The sequence below is a fragment of the Stegodyphus dumicola genome, chromosome 7 (genome assembly GCF_044657685.1).
Source record: "Stegodyphus dumicola isolate Sdum_Otavi_A_Nest chromosome 7, ASM4465768v1".
In the NCBI taxonomy this organism is placed as follows: Eukaryota; Metazoa; Arthropoda; class Arachnida; order Araneae; family Eresidae; genus Stegodyphus; species Stegodyphus dumicola.
In genome coordinates this window covers 84,253,418-84,273,423 of record NC_140774.1, presented here as the reverse complement: position 1 = coordinate 84,273,423, position 20,006 = coordinate 84,253,418, and the positions used below count along the sequence as shown (strand labels likewise).

General features: G+C 31.5%; 1 protein-coding gene across 4 annotated transcripts in view; it reads right to left on the bottom strand.

Moving 5' to 3' along the window:
* The window catches only part of Nup188 (nuclear pore complex protein Nup188), a 281,814-nt gene that overhangs the window by 148,499 nt on the left and 113,309 nt on the right, over positions 1–20,006 (bottom strand). For all 4 annotated transcript variants that reach the window (XR_015042153.1, XM_085820546.1, XM_085820547.1 and 1 more), the window contains exons 24-25: positions 17,003–17,117; positions 945–1,059 (exon numbers count right to left, since the gene is read on the bottom strand). Coding sequence is in view for 3 of the 4 variants with exons in the window: in XM_085820546.1 (XP_085676672.1) it covers positions 945–1,059; positions 17,003–17,117 (230 nt within the window). In the remaining variant the exon portion in view is untranslated. The remainder of the gene's footprint in view (positions 1–944; positions 1,060–17,002; positions 17,118–20,006) is intronic.

Genomic DNA, 20,006 nt, shown 5'->3' with positions numbered 1-20,006 from the left:
AAAAACAGGAAGTATATACATGCAAAGAAAATTCAAACATTATAATGCAGTGGGAAGTACATTAACCCTTTGAGTGGCAAGACTGGCTTTATCCAATCATGAGATTTTTTGTCACTTGATGCATATTAGCTTATAACTTAAGATATTTTGTTTTCTTACTTTCTTTAATAATGTAAATGTAATCTTAATGAATATAAATTTATGAAAATAGAGGCTAAACTAAGTAATTATATAAATTATCTAATAAATGCTGCATAAATACAGGGTTTCATGACAAATCCAAAAACCTGTGCCGTTTAGGGGTTTAATATAGAAAACTTTACAACAATAAATTCACTTTCCATTTTTTTATGAGAGCAAACATAAAATAGACTGATATAAAAAACAGTCAATATTAAAATTAAAAAAAAAAAAAGTCTAGTTCCTTTGTTGATTCAACATTTTCACTTTATTCCAACTAAGGCAAAAGGATTAAAGTTACAGGCAGAAAACAATTTATAAGTTACAAAACACACACCATATGAGAACAAGCATAATATAATAAAATGCAGCAGCTCAAAACATATGGTTTTTATCTTTCAGTGACAACTCTGAACAAGTAAAAGCCTTTACATATGATTAACAGCAAAGATTCAATCGAAAGTGTACATGATGCTATATAATAAAACTTTTTTTTTTTTTTTTTTTTTTTTATTCTACTGTTTCTTGAGGAGTAGGTTAAATTACCAGAATCTCTTGCATATAAGAAAGAAAACAGTACATTGTAAATGTTACATTGCATCATGTAATATTTATTACCCTTCTATGCAGCATTAGAATTTTAAATACATAATTATTATACTTATTATATTAATATGACATTATACATAGCTTTGGCTATATATATTTTCAAAGTTTACCCAAAGCAATTCTTGGGACATGCATAGATATTCAATACGATTTACCTATAAGTATTCTTTCCTGTGGATTTACATAGTACCATTTAGGAAAATATGAAAATATTTCTCGTAAAATATAAACAATACATGCAAGGAAATTTTCATCTTCATCTACAGCTCCCTAAAAAAGAAGTCATCAAAAATTTAATTGCACCTCATATAACAAAACAAACAGTTTATTTATATCATAGAGATATATGATGGTAAAAAGGAAGAATTTACATGACACTTTGGATATAGGTTAAGGGGATGGGAATTTAATCTACTTATCTTAAATCTGAAGATTTGTATTTTTGATAAAAACATATAATGATAAATTTTAACACGATAAAACAAGAAGAAAATTACATATGCATCTGTAATGCCTACAGTATCTTATTAGTAAAACCTATAGTAATGAGGACCATGGAAAGAAAGCGAACAGGATATTATTTGACTCTTGCAACTACTTTGCTGTTTCTAGAGAGAAATGCACTGTTACAACTCATGGAAGATGACATGCAGTGGCTCCAAAAAGCGTTTATTAAGTACTTATGATTTTCATTGAAATAGGGTTCTATTCATTAATTAAAAGTAAACTTTCTGAATGAGATGTTAATAATAATATCTATAATCTATTCGTAACAAAATTACATGAAATATTTTTAAAATATAGTGAAACTTTATTTTTAAGAAACTAATAATCAAATAACAAACATTTTATCTCACAAAAGTAAAATAATAAACAGATAAACATATGCAGAACCTTCATTTTTATGTATTTATTAAAGTAATTTCATTTCTTAGCATTTCCTTTTATTAGCTATCATTAGCTACATATTTGTTTTTAAACAGTGTTTACTCACACTGTTACAACTCATGCAAGATGACATACAGTGCCTCCCAAAAGTGTTCGTACACAAACGATTTTCATTGAAATAGGGCTCTATCCATTAATTAAAAGTAAACTTTCTGAATGAGATTTTAATAATAAGATCTATAATCTATTTGTAACAAAATTACATAAAATATTTTTAAAATATAGCGAAACTTTATTTTTAAGAAATTAATAATCAAAACATAACAAACATTTTATCTCACAAAAGTCTTTGTACACTTCAAAAAAATCCTGACATATTAGTAAATATTTTCATTTTTCGTTAAATTAATATTTAGTAGGATATCCTTTAGCATCCACAAATACTTTTAAACATCTGGGAATAGATTTCACTAGTTTTTTCTTTGGTAATTTTTGTATCAATGTTCATCCATTCTTCCATCATGATTGTTTTGAGTTCACTTTTCCTTTTGATGTCGTGTTTTCGTACTTTAACCTCCAGTTCTTTCCACGTGTGTTCTATGGGGTTTAAATCTGGCAACTGAGGTGATATTTTCAAAACCTGTGGACAATTATAGACACCACAGGCGAACGTTAAGAGCCGTATGCTTAGGATAGTTATCATGATTAAAAATAAAGTTGTTTCCAATACCCAAATTTTGGGCTGATAATTTTAAATTGTCTCTTAGAATATTTAAATAAAGAGAATGATTCATTAAGCCATCAATAAATACCAAATTACCTAGTCCTGATGCACCAATTTCATCAGCAAACAGGACATTATTCCAGTACTTTTCGGGTGTATTTATCATTGATTTTGCGAATGAAAGCCTAAGCTTTCTGTTTCTTTCTCTAACAAAAATTTTTTTACAGAACACCCATGTAATCCAGCTTCTCTGAGAAAACATCGAACAGTTTCAGGTGAAATTGAAGCAGAAAACTTTGCATTAAATTCTGCAGAAACTTTTACAGCACCTCAAACGTGGGTTTTTCACAAATTTTCTAATAATAAATCTCTTATCACGTTTAGTTAATAGTTATGTCATAGCTGCCATATTGTATATATTATAATAAGAAAAACTAGAGGGTTTTTTAAACCAAAGCTCAGAAGTTTCAGGATGTTTGTACTGCATAGTGGTGCCATTTCAAAACGACTCCAAACTAAAGTGAATTTACTTTATAGAGAAAGATTCAGTTATGCAAATATTTATATGTTTCTGATGTAAAATATATTAATAATTAAGGTATATGCTATTGTGTGGATAAACATAGTGATGTACTATATATTGATGCAAAACAAAATTAAATATGCATACTAACTGATTAAACATTTTAAATATGGCAGTGTGATGTGAATTAATAACAACAAGCAATGGACCGTATTAAAATGAGATTTTATTTTCAAGCCAAACAAAAGTTGCATTGTAAATCCAGCTAAAAACAGAACATCTACTCTCGACAACAAGGCACGAGTAGTCACATGATTGATTTAATAAATCTGCGTTCGTAATAGCAGCGTCATCTACAAACCTAAATTTAATATTAACATACCACGCCCCTTGAAGCACTCCAAGTGCTTCAAAGAAAAATGCAAGATAACCTGAAAAATTTTAAGAAAATATTACTGACAAAGTATAAAAGAAAAGTTGTAAATAATCAAACTTAACAGTGTAAAAAAGGCTATTGTTCTAAAGAGTTCAAAGTTCATAGTGTTTGACAGGCAAAGGACAGAGTTTAACGATAGGTCTTTTAATTTCAACATTGGCAGTTCGAATATCCACAACTCGAATTTTGTTATTCGATCTGGGATATACACGAATTATTCTACCCAATTTCCACTGAAAAGGTGGTATGTTTCCTTCCTTAATCAGGACTAAGTCATTGACAGTCATATTTGTGTGAGATTTCTTCCACTTATTTCGATGTTGTAACTCAGATAGATACGCTCAACTCCATTTTTTTCCAAAAATTTTGGAAAATTAGTCTCAATTTCCGTTGATCAACAATAATTTTTTTTTTTTTCTAAATTTTCTTTGGGCAATGATATGAGACATGTACCAATGAGGAAACGTCCAAGTGTGAGAAAACTAATGTCATTCCGATCATCAGATTGTGGAAACAAAGGCCTCGAATTCATACAGGCCTCAACCTGTGTTACCATGTGAATTCAGAATAAGTCAAGATCACTGCTCCCATTGATCACTGCTCCCATTGAAGATAATACTTCATAGATTTTACAGCAGATACCCAAAGTCATTCAAAAATGTGGTGCAGCTGGAGGAATGAAATCCCATTTAACATTTTCTGAAGTCAGGAAAGAATGGAGATGTTAATTTTTCTGACATAACAAGAGAGCCTTATGTATTTCCTTGCCAACACCCTTGAAGTTCGTCCCACAGTCACTAAATATTTCCTTTGGTTTTCCTCTCGTGGATATAAACTGTTTTAATGCTTCTACACAAGCCTTGGAAGAAAGATCTTTGACAACTTCAAGAACTACTTGCATCGTAAAACAAAAAAAAAAAAAAAAAAAAAATTGCAAACACTTGAAAGCCTTTTGTTCATTGCCTGCTCTGTGTTTTATCATGAATGGGCCAGCAAAATCCATCCCGACCCAAAAAAACAAAAAACTCGTGAAGCTGTAACTCTAGACGATGATAGCTCAGCCATTATTTGTTTTGCGACTTGGGCACAATGTATACAGCAAACTACACAATTGTTAATAATTTTTCTTATTTCAGATCTAGCAGCGACAATCCAAAACCTTGTCTTATTATAGAAAGTGAAAGTGCAGGAGGTGCATGCAAATACATTCCATGATAATGTCTAATGATGAGCTTAGAAATGAAATGTTGTTGAGGAATGAGAGTAGGATGTCCTTGATTTTCCAAAATATTTGAATTCCTTAATGGTCATCCAACAAGAATAATTTCTCTTTCATCAAGGAATGGACTTAAGGAAAGTATTTGACTGTTTCAATTTCACAGATTTTTCACTCTTTAAGCTTCATACTTCTTAAATAAATTCAGAATGCTGAAAAATTCTTATTATCGTACAACTTGCATTATTAAGTTCTTCATTGACAAGAAATCCTGTTTTCTTAGAAGTGTGCTTCAAACAATTGTTCATAAATCATAAACAATAAGCAACAATACGGCATAATTTTATCCAAGATGAAAATCTGCAAAGAAAAGTCATCATCAATTTTAACACATTGGCTGCCACGCGCATTTTACGTGGTTTGCCCATGGTGCCAATATGATTTTTTTTATTATGCGATGTATATTATGTTTAAATATTATCTACGGAAGACAAGATGAGTTATATAAATGTGTTTAATGTATTTTTCGTGGTAAGGGGTCACCGGTGACCCCTGAGGTGCCGTAGATAATTTTTGCAATTTATTATTTAAGTGTTTGCCATTTATTATTCTTTAAACCATTACAGTAACAATGGTGTTGTTTAAAAATTTATCTGTGTCGATATTTACTATTTGTCACATCACCGGTCACTGGTGGCCCCCACGGCGCTGTAGCCAAGTCGAGCGCCCGGCCACCGGTGACTCTCACGGCAGTCAACATGTTACCTAAATAAGAAATAATGCACTTTCTTTCTTGGCCGTCCAATTCCATTTGTTCATCCAATACAGATTCCGGATTAAAATTCTGTAATCAGGAAGGTCCATTGAACCACTGATCACATTTTCATTAGTTTGTAATCCTTTAGTACTATAATCAGCAGGATTATTTTTCCCTTGAATGTAATTCAATTTCACCTCAGGAATGGCGGTTTGAATTTTCAACACTTGTTTGGCTATGAAAGGAAGCCACCTCTGTGATTCAGATGCAATCAGGGTTCATAGCCACATTTTAATTAAAAAAATAAGCACCTATAAGCACTTTTCAAGCACATTTTAAGAAAAAAATAAGCACTTGTCTAATTACACTATACACAACTGCATAAAAGAAAAATTAGGCATGCAATTTAAAATATCAGCAATGCAATATTTATTAAAGGAATGAGCATTACCTCAACCATGGAAAGCAATTAACTTTTTTTTTTTTTTTAATTTTAAATGACAGTTCAATTTACAGAATTAGTTTACAATGAGAGAAAAAAACTATGCAGAACTAAACTATATTACAAGATTTAATGATGAAATTTCAGTTCAAAATATAGAAAATAAATAATAATAAGCCATATTAATTGTATTTGCTTGGCACCTAATAATAAATACAATTTATTTTTCCACTCATATTAATATTTAAATAATTTAACTTAAATCAAAATTCTGAACATTTTCTAAATTTTCATTGCATAGCAGATTTTTCTTAACAGATATTGCAAGCAAAGTAATTTAAGTAAAAAAGAACATTTCTGAAATCAGAAGACAGAAATTTACTTCATGCAGTCATCCTTTAACAGTAAAAGGTTAACTAACCCGCATACTCGGAAATTGCCGAATATTCCGTACAGTCGAGCGTAACTGGAAAAAGAGGAAGGGGGGAGATTATAGCGGTTCCTTAGATTTCTCGGCTAAATAAATGATTTTGACATTTCGATATGTGCATCATATAAAAATAGACCAACGGAGCTGAGAAATATTCTGCTTAGAAAGAACAGTAAAACTCTTTTAAGTGTTCATAAATAAATCTCAGACTGAAAATCAAAATTAATTATCTCTGCAAAATACTGCAAAAGTTATTGCGCAATACGTGCGGCGTATGTGATTATTATGCAATCGGAATCCATACGTGATTATTATGCAATCGGAATCAACAGCTGCCGGTATTCGGAGAATAAAGAACTAAATAAAAGAAAAGAAAGAGACTTACTAATCTGGGGTGTTTTTGATTCTAATTTTGAACAGACTACGAATAGAATCATTCTTCGCTTGGGTTGGGTAGACCGCAAAACTTTTAGTCCTATTCAATCTAGATAGGACAGTGACAAAAGAAAAAAGAAAAAAAAAAAAAAGTCCGCTACTTCAATGTTAGAGATTTTGCGGAGAAAGGGGAGAACCTCCCAACCTTCGTACTGTATAATGTATAGGGGAAAAAAAAAATAATAATAAAAAAAATTTAAAAAAAAATATTCTGATTATTCAATTACTTTCCTTTTATTTAAGCCATTCTGAATATTATTCCTTAGAAAGCTAATCTGTGTAAAAATAAACCCATTTTTGGAAGTTTATCTACACTTCAGTAGCTACTGCAACTGTATTATTATAAATATTCATACATATATGCTCATAATATATGCATAACGATGATAATAAACATGAATATGAACTGACCACGCGGAACAAGAATGTAAATTATTAAAATTTTGATAGAAATTCAAACGTGTGTAGTATTTGGGTGGGAAGAAAAGAATACAGAATGCACCAGAATTTTCTACGGTTTTCGCAATTGTTTGACCAATAGAACAACGTGCACCTGTCTGTACTCTCGCACACACCATAGGTTACATTAATCCAGAGAAAGGGGCAAAATGATTTCCGGGAGTATGATTCACAATCTGACGTCCCATATAAGGAAGAAAAGTTGTTTATTTAATTTCGGCTTTGGTACGGGGGGGGGAATGCGCATTCATTAAAAAAAGCACTAAAAGCAAAAAATAAGCCCTAAAAACAAAAAAATAAGGGCTTTAAAGAAAAAGTAAGCACCTATAAGGGCCTTTATATTTTATTTTCAAATATAAGGACTTATAAGCACTTGTAAGGACCGCTAGGAACCCTGTGCAATCCAATATAAAGTGATAATAGAATCTGATCATGCAAAACAATTACTAATAGGAACATTCAAGCATTTCATCATTATCTTGAGTAGATTTGCTAGCAATAGTGCAGAACAGTGTTCCAGTTGTGGTAAAGATTTCACTTAAAGTGGTGCAACTTTTGTTTTTGGACATATCAATAATACCTTACCTTCTTCAGAAAACGATTTAGCATAAATAACTGCACGATACACCTTCTCAGATGAATCACAAAAGGCATGTAACTTTATCTTGCAATGATTATCAATTAAAATCATTCTAGTAATTTTTAAATTGCTAAGTGAATTTAACTCTTCTTGAAAACAAGTCCAAATGGTCGATCATCATGGATTAAGAGTTTCATCCCAATCTAACTTGTCAGTACACAAGTCTTGAAGAAGTATTTTTGCAAAAATAATAACTGAGGCTAACCAGCCTCAGTTATTATTTCAAGGAGTCTGGCAACTTCTGACAGCACATTCCTTTTAGTCACAATTGAAATTACAGAAAGTAGTATGTTAAAATGTGTCACTTTGGGGATGCCAGTTTATTCCTAACACCTCTCTTGCTTGTTCCTTGAAAATTTCTAACTGAAGTGCATTTTCTCTGAGTTCTTGTAGTATTCCTTCTAATACATCACGCATGTTAGATGACCATTTCTGAAGTATGAACCCTTCTCTACACATAAGATTATCTATGTCATTAAATTTTTGGCAGCAGTTCTTGATGCAGCACCTGTTAAAAGATCATACACATAAAAATCCGATTTGATAACTTCCGAAGCCCTCAGAAAATCCCTTTGTTCATCTAAAGCTAATTGGAGAAGAGAACGGGTTGATAAGAAGGGTGCAGGGGAAGTTCCATACATCACTGTTAGTAGTCGGTATTTTTGAATTGGTTCATTCACATGATTTCTCCAAAGAATGCGCTGAAAATTTTTATCTTCTTGATGCACACGAATTTGTCTATACAGTTTTTCTATATCCGCACAGATAGCAACAGCATATGTTCTAAATCGGATGACAATGTCAAACAACTTTGGTTGAATTCTAGGACCTAGGTGTAGCAGGTCATTAAGTAAATATCCACAGGATGTTTTTGCTGATGCGTCAAATACAAGCCTTAATTTAAGTGATAGTGCTTTTTGGTTTAAATACTGGGTGGTGACGTAAATAACAAACTATTGGAAGGATAGGTTTACAATCAGGTATGACATTCATACGTTGCAAATGCAAATATTCATCAAGTAACCCCTATAGTTATATAGTTCGGGTTTTCTCATTAATCTATTTTCTAAAAGTAAAAACCTTCTCCCTTGAATCTTCTAATTCTGATGGCAATTTCTTGAATGTTAAAGTTACTACATATCTACCTGTGTTGTCTCTGTTATGAGAAGTTTTAAAATGTTCCTCACACTTTACTTCGGATTTCGACAGAACAGTTTTTTCTGGAACTGTTTCGAGAGTCCAAAATTTCTTAACAAATTCATCAGTAGTTAACTCTAAATTATTTAATGATATGCAAGAGTTCATATAAGAATTAACTAATGCTGTTCCTGAAATGATCCAACCTAATTTTGAACGAATAGCTGTTGGAAGTTCTTGGTTTTGTTTAATTGGTTCACCCAAAACAAGTGACATGAAAACATTGACTCCTAGAATATTTATTGGAGCAGATTCATAAAATGTAGGATCTGCTAAATCAGATCATTGAAAAAATTCACAATATTTAATGGTAATGATATGTGTGGTAAGTTTCCACAAACCTTGCTATAACAAAAACAGAAGTTGTAAAGGAAGGTTCTGAATCAAAGTGAGGGGAGTAAGTAATCTCCAGTTCTCCCTTTTTTTGAGATGCAGTTGATCCTAGGCACAATATCTGGATCCTTGCCTTTTTCTATTCAGTCAAAGTTTTGAAAGACAACTCTCAGTAATGAAGTTTGCCTGTGAGCCAGAATCCAGCAAGGCTCGACTTTGCACAAAATTACCTAGTGCGTCACAAACCTTAATTGCAGCAGTGCACAACAAAACTTCCTTGTTTATAGTTCCATTATTCACAAAATTAGAGTAACGGACAATGTATTTCCATTATTATTAGTAGCAGATAAAACTATCTCAAGATTTCGTGAAATACAATAATGAATAATAATTATTATGACAGGTTTTGCATCTACTCCAGCTTTTACAAGCTTTAACATTATGCACATTAGATAAACAAGTAAAACAAAGTTTATTAAACTTTACATAATTGAACCTCTTGCTAACAGGCAATTTGCCAAATTGATCAGACTTATATAAGTTATGATCTTTCTTACAATAAGGACAATTTGTAGAAGTTTCTAAAACCAAATATGAGACCTTAGAATTTATCCTTTTTTCCTTCAAATTGGTTTTACTGTTGTGAGTGTTCTAGCATGTTCCTTTAGAAATGTAAGTAATTGTTTAATGTTCCTAGTTGATTGCCTTTTAGGTGTCTCTCATACCAAATACGTGTATTTTTATCCAGTTTTCTTACAAGTAAATGAGTTACCAATGCGTCACCAAACCCTTCGACCTTTTGTTCTAGAACATTTAGAGAATGAATGCATTCATTAGTGACGTCAACAAGATTCAAAATAGCGTCTGCTGAATCAGAAACATTTGGATGCGTAATAAGCTTCTTAATTAGTGAATTCACAAGTTCACGTTTATTTGAAAATTTATCTTTGAGTAAATCCCAAGCAATTTTATAATTTAAATCTGAAATAGGTACAGTTTAAATTATTTTAGAGCTTCAGACTTACAAGTGCTCTTAAGATATTGAAGCCTTTGAGCACCAGATAAATTAACATTATTTGTACACTGGCTTTAAAAATATTGCTAAATGTAAGCCTTTGATCTAAATATCCATTAAAGGTAGGTAAAGTTAATTTCGGAAGTTTTAATTCTGTAGTATCTGATTTAACACTAACTGAACTAATATTATCAAGGTGAGAACCTTTTCATTCTAAATCCAAGTAGAGATCATCAATTGTATTTTGAACTACTTGATATTCTTCAACATAGGTATCAACTTCTTTTTCCTCACATGTTACATAAATGTTATCAAAAATGAGTAAAACATCTGCACTTAAAATATTCAGCTTCTTTTTAAAAAGTTCGATTTTTGCCACATTGGCTTTAGCAATCTCAGAATTAATTTTATTTTTCAATTTTGTTAAATTGCCTTTAGCGACTCGTTTCTTTACTAATAGCGATTTCATATCCATTATGAAAAATGTAAAATTGAGTTATCGTAAATTGATACAGCAGATGCGTTCTTTCAAATGAGTCAGCAACAGTCCGTAGCATCAAAATTTTTTTATTAACATGAAAAATACACATTATCCATCAGGCGATGACAAATAAATGTTCGTTGCAGAGATTAAAAAAGAAGAGATTAAAACACAAAATAAAAACACAAGATGTGAAGCTTTGTACACAAATCTACAAATCGACAGTACTAAAAATGGCTTATGCAACATTCGTAGCGTCGTAGCGTATGAAATGAAAAGCAAGCAAAAGGAATTATTGTTTCCAAAACACTCATAAATCCTCTGGTGAAACAGGACCAAAAAATAAATATGGTGGTGCAATGGGAATTAATAACAAAAAGCAATGGACTGCACTAAAATACAATTTTATTTTCAAGCCAATAAATAAATAAATAAATAAATAAAAGTTGCATTGCGAATCCAGCTAACAAAAACAAAACATCTACTCTTGACTACAAGACACAGAATTGACTTCATAAATCTGTGTTCATAATAGCAGCGTCATCTACAAACTTAAATTTAATAATAACACATCGGTTGAACCTTCATATAAGTTCTACCAATCTCAACAGTATAATAGAAGTGAAAGAAAGAAATCTGCAAACTTAATAAACTCAATAAATATCATTTATTGCTGAAAAACATTTTTCTAAAGCAAAGTAAAAATTATAAACTCTGAGATTCAATGATCTACTGAAAACTGGGAGCTGTCATGAAAAATAGAAGTCTCCCGATTTTACTGAGAGAGTAGGCAGCTTAGTTTGCAGCTTTGCAGACAAGACAGATTTAAAGTGATAATTAGTGAGCTGATTACGGATAAAATATATACAGCAGATGAGATGCAATAAAGATATGATAAAACTAAATATACAAGGCAGGGCGCAAAAATTTCACAGTTTAACACAAATGATAATTTAAAGGAAAATTAAGTAATATGTTTTATATGTAAGTTATTATTCAAAATTAAATCTTATTAACCCACATAATGTTGACATTACCAACATGCTTTTTTTTCCTTTTCTCATTCATAATCTCCTAACTTTTGGTTATGGGGATAATGAAGAACCATGTTTATGCCATCAAACCAAACACTGTATTATTTCGATATCTACTGATAGAAAACTGGCAATGAAAATTAAGATAGACAATTAAATGTTAACATCCTCATGGCTCACCTTGTATATATTACAACAGTTTCATACATGAAAATGAATATATCCTGGTTTATGCTTTTAAATGCATGTATAAAAAAGGGCTAAGTGAATCAAACATAAAACCAGGTCAATTAAATTTTTTTAAATTGTCGAAAGAAGTATATTTTAAATAAAAAGAACACAAATACAATAAAGGTTCAAAACAGTATTTAACAATGAAATACGTATTTAATTTTTTAATTATTATGTATACATACATATTTCATTACAGATTACATATATGTACTTTACTAAAAAAAAGGGGGGATTCTTAGTTCATTAAATAAGCATTACATTATTTTTTTTAAAAAATAGAGAAACTTCCCTCTCCCCCTTTTTTTGGTTTGTTTTGTTTGTTGCTGTTGCCCTTGAGTCAGCATTTTTTCAGAACAACTCATGCAGTCTAAAACACATCTCCTTGCCTTTGAATTGCATTCTTAATTTAGATTTTCATAAGAATTTAAATGCTGTTTTAAGAATTCTGTTGATAAATCTTTTGGTTTTCCATTTTCCTTCAGCAATATTTCCTAAAGCATTTTCAATATATAAATTGTCTTCTGATCTATTTATATTATCTGCCAAATCTTTCAGTTCTACATTTGACAGGATTTCTCTATGATATTCTATTCTAGCGAATTCCAAATGTGCTCTTCATCAGCTTTTTTCATTCCTGCTTCATAAGCCAAAGCATTTACTTTAGTACTGGTTTAATTTCTCTCCATAGTTTTGCCATTATTTTTGCAAGCTTCTAGTCAAACGCCTTTTTAGACTTCATTCATATAGTTTGAGGTCACTTCGTTCCAAACAAGCTTTACATTGTGTAAAGAATATACGAAGTAATTTTTCTAAAATTCCACTAAGTTTACTTATATAGAACCAGTTCTGTCAATGAGATATTTGTTGTAAGCAATATTGCTTTGAAAGTTGCACATTGTACCATGAATTAAATTTTGAGGGTGGCTTAGAGCATTATTTATCAAAAAAGGGGCTTTCTTATGACTCAATGCTCTTTTCATGACAATGACACATTATTAATGAACATAATTCATTTATAAACCAATCTTAAAAAACTTATATAGCGACCTAAGCTTTTCTTTCTAATTGCTAAATCATGAGAAATGTTGATTTGTCATTCCTTTAGTGGCTGCAGTATTTCAGAATGATATACATGAATTTAAATTCACTTCCTGCATTATCTCCTGAATGCAAGGTAAGTCTGTCTTTTGATGCTTTAAATGCAAAAACATGCTTATTGTCTCATGAAATGTATATATGGTATGGCATCCTCTTCCAAAATAAACCAGTTTCATCCACACTAAATACAACTTGAGGTGAAAAGTTTCCATCAGTAATAATTTTTTTAATAATCTGTGGAAATTCTTCCACGGTTATATAGTCTGCACTAGTTTTTTTGCAAGTAACCTCAAACTGTGAATCTTACTTCATTTTTTGAATTGATCAAACAAATTCTCAACAATCAGTTATGTTATCCATTTCTTCCTGTATAAAATTAAAAACTGAAAGGTGAAAATTATGAGGAAAAATAAATGCTTTTTGTTTCAGCTATAATTATGCCTTGACTTATAGGACTTGCATTTTGTGATCGAGCCAAATGCTCATCCTCTTTCCATCTCTTCGAGAACTGAGATTCTGCATTTCATCACCATTTTTTTCCTAATGTACTTGATGATGTTGCAGAAGATTTAATTCTTTTTAATTTTGCAAAACTGTTCATATAGTTAAATGTGCTAACTTTAAGAAACTTGCAATGTCAACTTGTCACAGCGCACCTTCGAATCGATATATCACCTCGGCTTCTACTTCAAATGACATTGATTTTCTCTAGTAAGAAGAAACCGTCTCGGTGAATGTAATAAATAAAAAAATATTTTATAGTTTTTGTAAAACTCTGATGACAAAAAACAACCAACAAATCACCAAAATAACTTGTTATATACATTAAAAAAAAAGTGTCCGTTCACTACAACACAAACCAAGCAATATGATGAGCAGGAAGCGAAAGACTGCGTTATGGAAATTATCGCATGGCTGCACTGTGTCATAGCCAGCGTAGATTACCACACTGCCACTCCCTTGCAATGTCTTTCATCCTTTCATAGCTTGTATCATACCCACAGCCTAATAATGTGCAGTTCAGTTCTATGATATTATTATTCTCATTGAAAATTAACAATCAACTGCTTTCCGATACAAAAATATAAAATTTTGAATTTTCATAGATTGAATTTTAAAAAAGTATCATAGTGAATAAGTGCAAAATTAGACAATGTAAACTAGGTATTTGTGTACATAACAGAATGAGAATAAAACAAATTTGCAGTTTGCATACCAAAAGGAAATTAACTGGCATAACAGTTTGCCAAGTTGGCAAGTGCAAACCAATTAACACAGTCTGTTGACTTTTTTTCAAAAAGCAAATTGAAAGTTTTTTTAAACAATGAGGATGCAATTTTTAGAAAGCAGTGAAATTATCAGTGCCACTTTGATGCCTATATATTGGATTAATAAATGTAAAAGCTACGCAGAAACTTGCTAATGATTCTGTTCGTTTAAAAGTACAAAATATTAAAAAAATAGAAGCAAAATCAACTTTAATTAAACTTTCATAACATGCATCAGGTTGTCCGGAAAATAATGCAAGTTTTGTCAATTGTTTATATTTCCTGTACATTTTTAGCAACAAAAATATTTTGAATTACATTGGTTTATATATCATTTTGAAGCTCTAGTTTCACTCTATATTTCTATAATAATCATTTTGTTCCAAAATTATTTTCAAACATATTTATTAGGTGTTTTTTTTAGATGTCAAAACGGGATTCTCTGCAAATTTACTTTTATGATTACACGCTAGGCCACAGCGCAACACAAATTGCTCGAAATGTCAATGAAGTATGGGGTGAGAAAAGTGTTAATGAATCTACAATTCAATGGTGATACCAAAAGTTTCGTTGTGGAGAATTTGACCTGGAAGATCAAGAGCATTGTGACTACTCTTCAGCTATGATTTGAAGACTTAAGTAGAAACAAACCTGTGTATAACTGTTCAAGAGCTTGGTATAAGCAAAACAACGATTTCTGATCACTTGAATCTTAGAGGAAAGTCAAAGAAGCTCGATAAGTGGGTGCCTCACAAATTGAGCGAAAATAAAAAAAATTGCCGTTTTGAAGTATCATCTGCTTATCTTCTCCACAACAAAAACAACCTCTTTCTTGATCGAATTATTACGTGCGATGAAAAGTAGATTCTCTCCAACAACTGGCAACACTCAGCTCAATGGTTGGACTGCGGTCAGACCCCACAACACTTTCCAAAGCCAAATTTGCAACAAAATAAAATTATGGAGACCGTTTGGTGGTACGAGGCCGGTCTCATCCATTACAGCTTCCTAAATCTCGGCGAAATGATTACAGCAGATAAGTACCGTCAGCAAATCAATGAAATGAATCAAACATAGCAATGCATGTGCTCGGCATTGGTCAACAGAAAGTGGCCAGACGATTCTCCATGACAATGCTCGGCCACATGTACAACTGACCCTACAGAAATTGGATGAATTGGGATACGAGACTCTTCCTCTTCCCCCATATTCGCCTGACCTCTTGCTGACCGATTACCACTTTTTCAAACATCTGGATAACATTCTGCAGAAGAAATGCTTCAGAAACCAAGACTAGGTGAAAAATGCCTTTAACAACTTTATCGCATCCAGAATTTTATTCTACCGGCATAAATAAACTTATATCTCATTGGCAAAAATGCATCGATTCAGCTGCTGCTTATTTTGATTAATAAAGTTGTTTTTGAGTTATGATACTTTAAATATATAGGTTAAAACCCTACATTATTTTCCGAACAACCTAATATATGTATATTTTTGGCAATACAATGCTGCTTTTGAGACGTTCTGAAATTTCAGATTGCTGCCTAATTTCATCAGAAGGTTTGCATTTGGCAATAAAAAAATACTTATTTAATACTTTTATTTGGAATACATATAGACACTTAGGTAAGAAATTTTAATTTATAGCATTTTTGATCAGAATGTACAAAATCAGTTTCCGTTCTTCTCAACCCAGTCTGGAGTTCAAAGCTAGCAGACATTCCTTGTCAGAAATTCCAAGAACTTGCCCTAAAATCTATTTCCTCTCTTCAGGGAATAGGATGTAAATAAATCAAAAGTTTCTAAATCATACTTTAAAATAGCCAGCAGGAAAATTACATGAAGGGAAGAGAGATGTGTGCAAATATGGTACCGCAGTACTTCAATCTAGTTTTTTTAACCCAAAAGGACAAAAGGGGTGGAACAATGAATGATACAAAATAAACTAAGAAAGTGTTACACATTGTAAATAATATTAAATAAATAATCTTTATTACAAAAATGTACATTTTAATATCAGTAACAGTAAAATCATACACAAACATTTCCCCCCCCTCCTTTCTAAATAAAACAAACAAATATCAGATTTATTGCAAAAATCAAAACAGAAGAGAAACATGCTAAAGTGAAACATGAAATCAGCAAACCAACAATCTTATGTTTGGCATAGATTTAGTCATGAAGTGAAGCGATTTCAAGAGCAAACAGGTACAGGACCATTTTCATAAGGAGTAAAGAAATCCACCAACAAGAATCAGGCTTCCCGATTTCTTTGCTCCTGATGAAGAGGGACTTGTACATGCCTGTCCTGGAAATCTATTGAGTTCTTGACTAAATCTACACCAAACACAAGATTATTGCTTTGCTAATTTAAATCTCAAATATTTATTTATTGTAAGATATTTATTTATTAAATTTATATTATTTATTAAAATACATTTATTTATTATTAAAATATTACACATAGGATTCTACAGAAGGCAGTGGCCCACTGTGTGCTATTGTGCCAACAGAAAAAGTGTAAAGTTTCTCATATTAGGAAAAACCAATTACTCATATTACAAAATCTAGTAAATAAGCATAAAAAATTAAAATCTTACTTGTGCTACATTCGAAACTACATTTAGAAAGGCAAGACAAAGAGTGTATTCTCCAGAGACACATTCTCTTGAAGCAATAAGTTGTCCAATAATGCCAACATTCATACCTATCCCACTGTAATTTTTAAAAAAATCTATAGACTACATAGATATATAGTACTTTGGATGAAAAATCATACCTATAAAACTATTAATTTAACTACAAAATAAACAAAATATTCTAAAAAAAGAGACTTAACAAAATACTCTAACAGACAGATTTACGAATAGATACACTAAAAAAAAGACAACACTTTCCTTTTAAAATCTGTACTTTTATGAAATATAACATATTTCCTTGTCCTTTAATTACTTTTAACAACTGAAAATTGAGAGGCAAAAATTATGCAAGTAATTTAATTTCAAAAAAACAAGGCTAGAGTAAGGATGCAGCAAATGAAATGCAGTCATGGATAAACTACTGGTAAATATCAAAACATCATTTCTCCAAAAAGAAAATCAGTAAGAATACACAGTAATGTTAACATTCGGGCATAGCATATTTGGCTCAATTACATTCTAAAGCCCCAGGGATACCATTCATGAACGAGTCTTGACCGCAGTACTCAAGAGGGACATTGGAAGAACGAAAGATAAGGGGGTTGAACAAAAAATCCGGATTTGAAATCAAAAGACTAGCAGTAAGCTGGAACGTAATGGAAATAATTTGAAATCACATGCTTGGAAAGTTCCTTAAGTGTGAGAAAACCCGCCACATTCAGGTAGTGTAGAAAAGAATCTGCACAAAATAAACTTCAAAGAAAAAATGCAAGGGAAAATAAAATAGACGAAATGCTAATACATAAATGCAAATATAAATTGAACACAGTGAAAAAAACATTAAAAAAATAAGGGAATACAATTTAACAATAAACTAGACCTCTGACAGAAAAACTACGTACAAGAGAAGAGAAAATTATGCAAATATTTAAAAAATTTTCAGAACCTAGTGCTAAAGAGGTATTGGGGGGAATACATGAGGAAATATGGTGTTTGCCTGAGAATTAAAGATCTTATATCCATGCATTAACAACACTTTTTATACTCTGTAAATGACAAATGCATGGCAGCCTATTGCAAGTACACTTGCTGGGTGTGGCATAAAGGTCCAAAAATTTTGAAGACTTCAAAAATTTCTCTACAAGCTTATGTCATTAATTCTTAAATTATAAAAGAATTTTTTACATAAATTTCTTGAAGTGTCTTCCCCCCAACAATAAATACTCTTTGCATTTAGTGACATTGATTCAGAAAATCACAGCTACCCATATATATATATATATATATATATCTGCTATGTTTAAGCAGATCAAATTTCGAGAATTTGAATTAAAAACTATTTATGTATGAAAAATGAGTATTTTATAAGCCTATAACATTAAGTATAGCTTTTGAAATAGAACATCATTGAGCTCTGGAGTATCTAATGTTTCTAACCTCCTAGAAATTCAGCTAGCATGTAGTTCTTGAAATACTTCAGTCTGTACGGAATTGTGTGTGAATTAACCAATTATTTTGATTTCAGCCTTTACTATAACCTCTCCTTTCTGTAATTCCTTACCAGAATGCAAATTAGTAGCAAGCATTTAAACTAAAGTTTCTTGATCTGAGACAGAGTGTTTTTGGCACCACAATGTGATTAGTTTCCCGCCAGCTTTTAATAGTTGTACTTTAATACTGACACTCCAATAGAGTTATTGAGCCATCTTCTAGTACAGTATTTAATTGCATAGTTTTTCACTACTGTTCAAGTTAAATTGGACTTTTTGATTTATTTATATTACGACCATTTGCTGTCACTGTAGCACAAGATCACATACTTGTATGCACTAATGTACACTAATCGAATCAACGAATGTTTGCCTACGCATCTAACTATGAATCTAACGATGTATCTAAATACCACATCTAGAATATGTGAACTATTGGAACAGGATATTGTAGATACAAAATCATTAGAAGAATATGATATGAATCTACAAGAAAAAGCAGATCAGATATTTAAGTTAGATCTAGAAATCGAGAATTTAATTCCTGAAGTAACTGATCTGGAAACAGAAGTCGAGAATAATCAGGAATACAGAGAACGTATAATCTACGAGAAATCGAAAGTCATGAATTATCTTCAGAATTCAGATAGAAATAAGGCAGATTTGGCGTTGAAGAATAATTCTTCACTTATTTCGAATAGTGAACCAGATAAACCAAGAATAAATTTGCCGAATCTTCATGTAGAACCATTTGAGGGTAATTACCGAAGTAAGGCAAACTTGCCTTACTTCGGTCCGTGATAACGGATACACGTCAACAATTGTCCAAAATTGAACATGAACTCTATAAGCTTCATCTGGAACTCGCTAAAACATATCCAAAATTCACTGCCCTTGAACAAGTCTTGGTCTAGAATGGAGAATGCAGTTAACCGTCATAAAAACACCCTTGCAGTTAAATTCGAAAAACTTCTTTTACAGTCTTCCAGTTCAAGTAGTTCAAAAAATCTTCCCATTCTAAACATCAAGCCAATAGTTAATATTTCTAATGTTAGTCTTTCAGAAGAACAAGAGAGAATTCTAAAATATAATTTTAACTTCTCACAAACCTGTAAACCCTCGATTCCAAAGATTTTGGCTCCTATTGAAAAAGCTTTCAAGTTCAGTAAAGTTTCAGATTCACAGAAAGAAATGATTAGGCATCTTATCGCTCATAATGTGAAATTCAATAATAAACCTTTGAAACCAAATCTAACTGCGAGAGAAAGAGCTACAATGCGCGAGATTCATTCTAACCCGGATATTGTCATTTCAAAGGCCGACAAAGGTGGCCAGATAGTTGTCATGGATAAGAACACTTACATCGATGGTGTCACTAAACTCTTAAACGAAGGACCATATAATCCGATCCCTAAAGATCCTTCACCTTCGGACTTATCCAAAATAAAAACTGCGATCAAATCTTCGCAAATCAT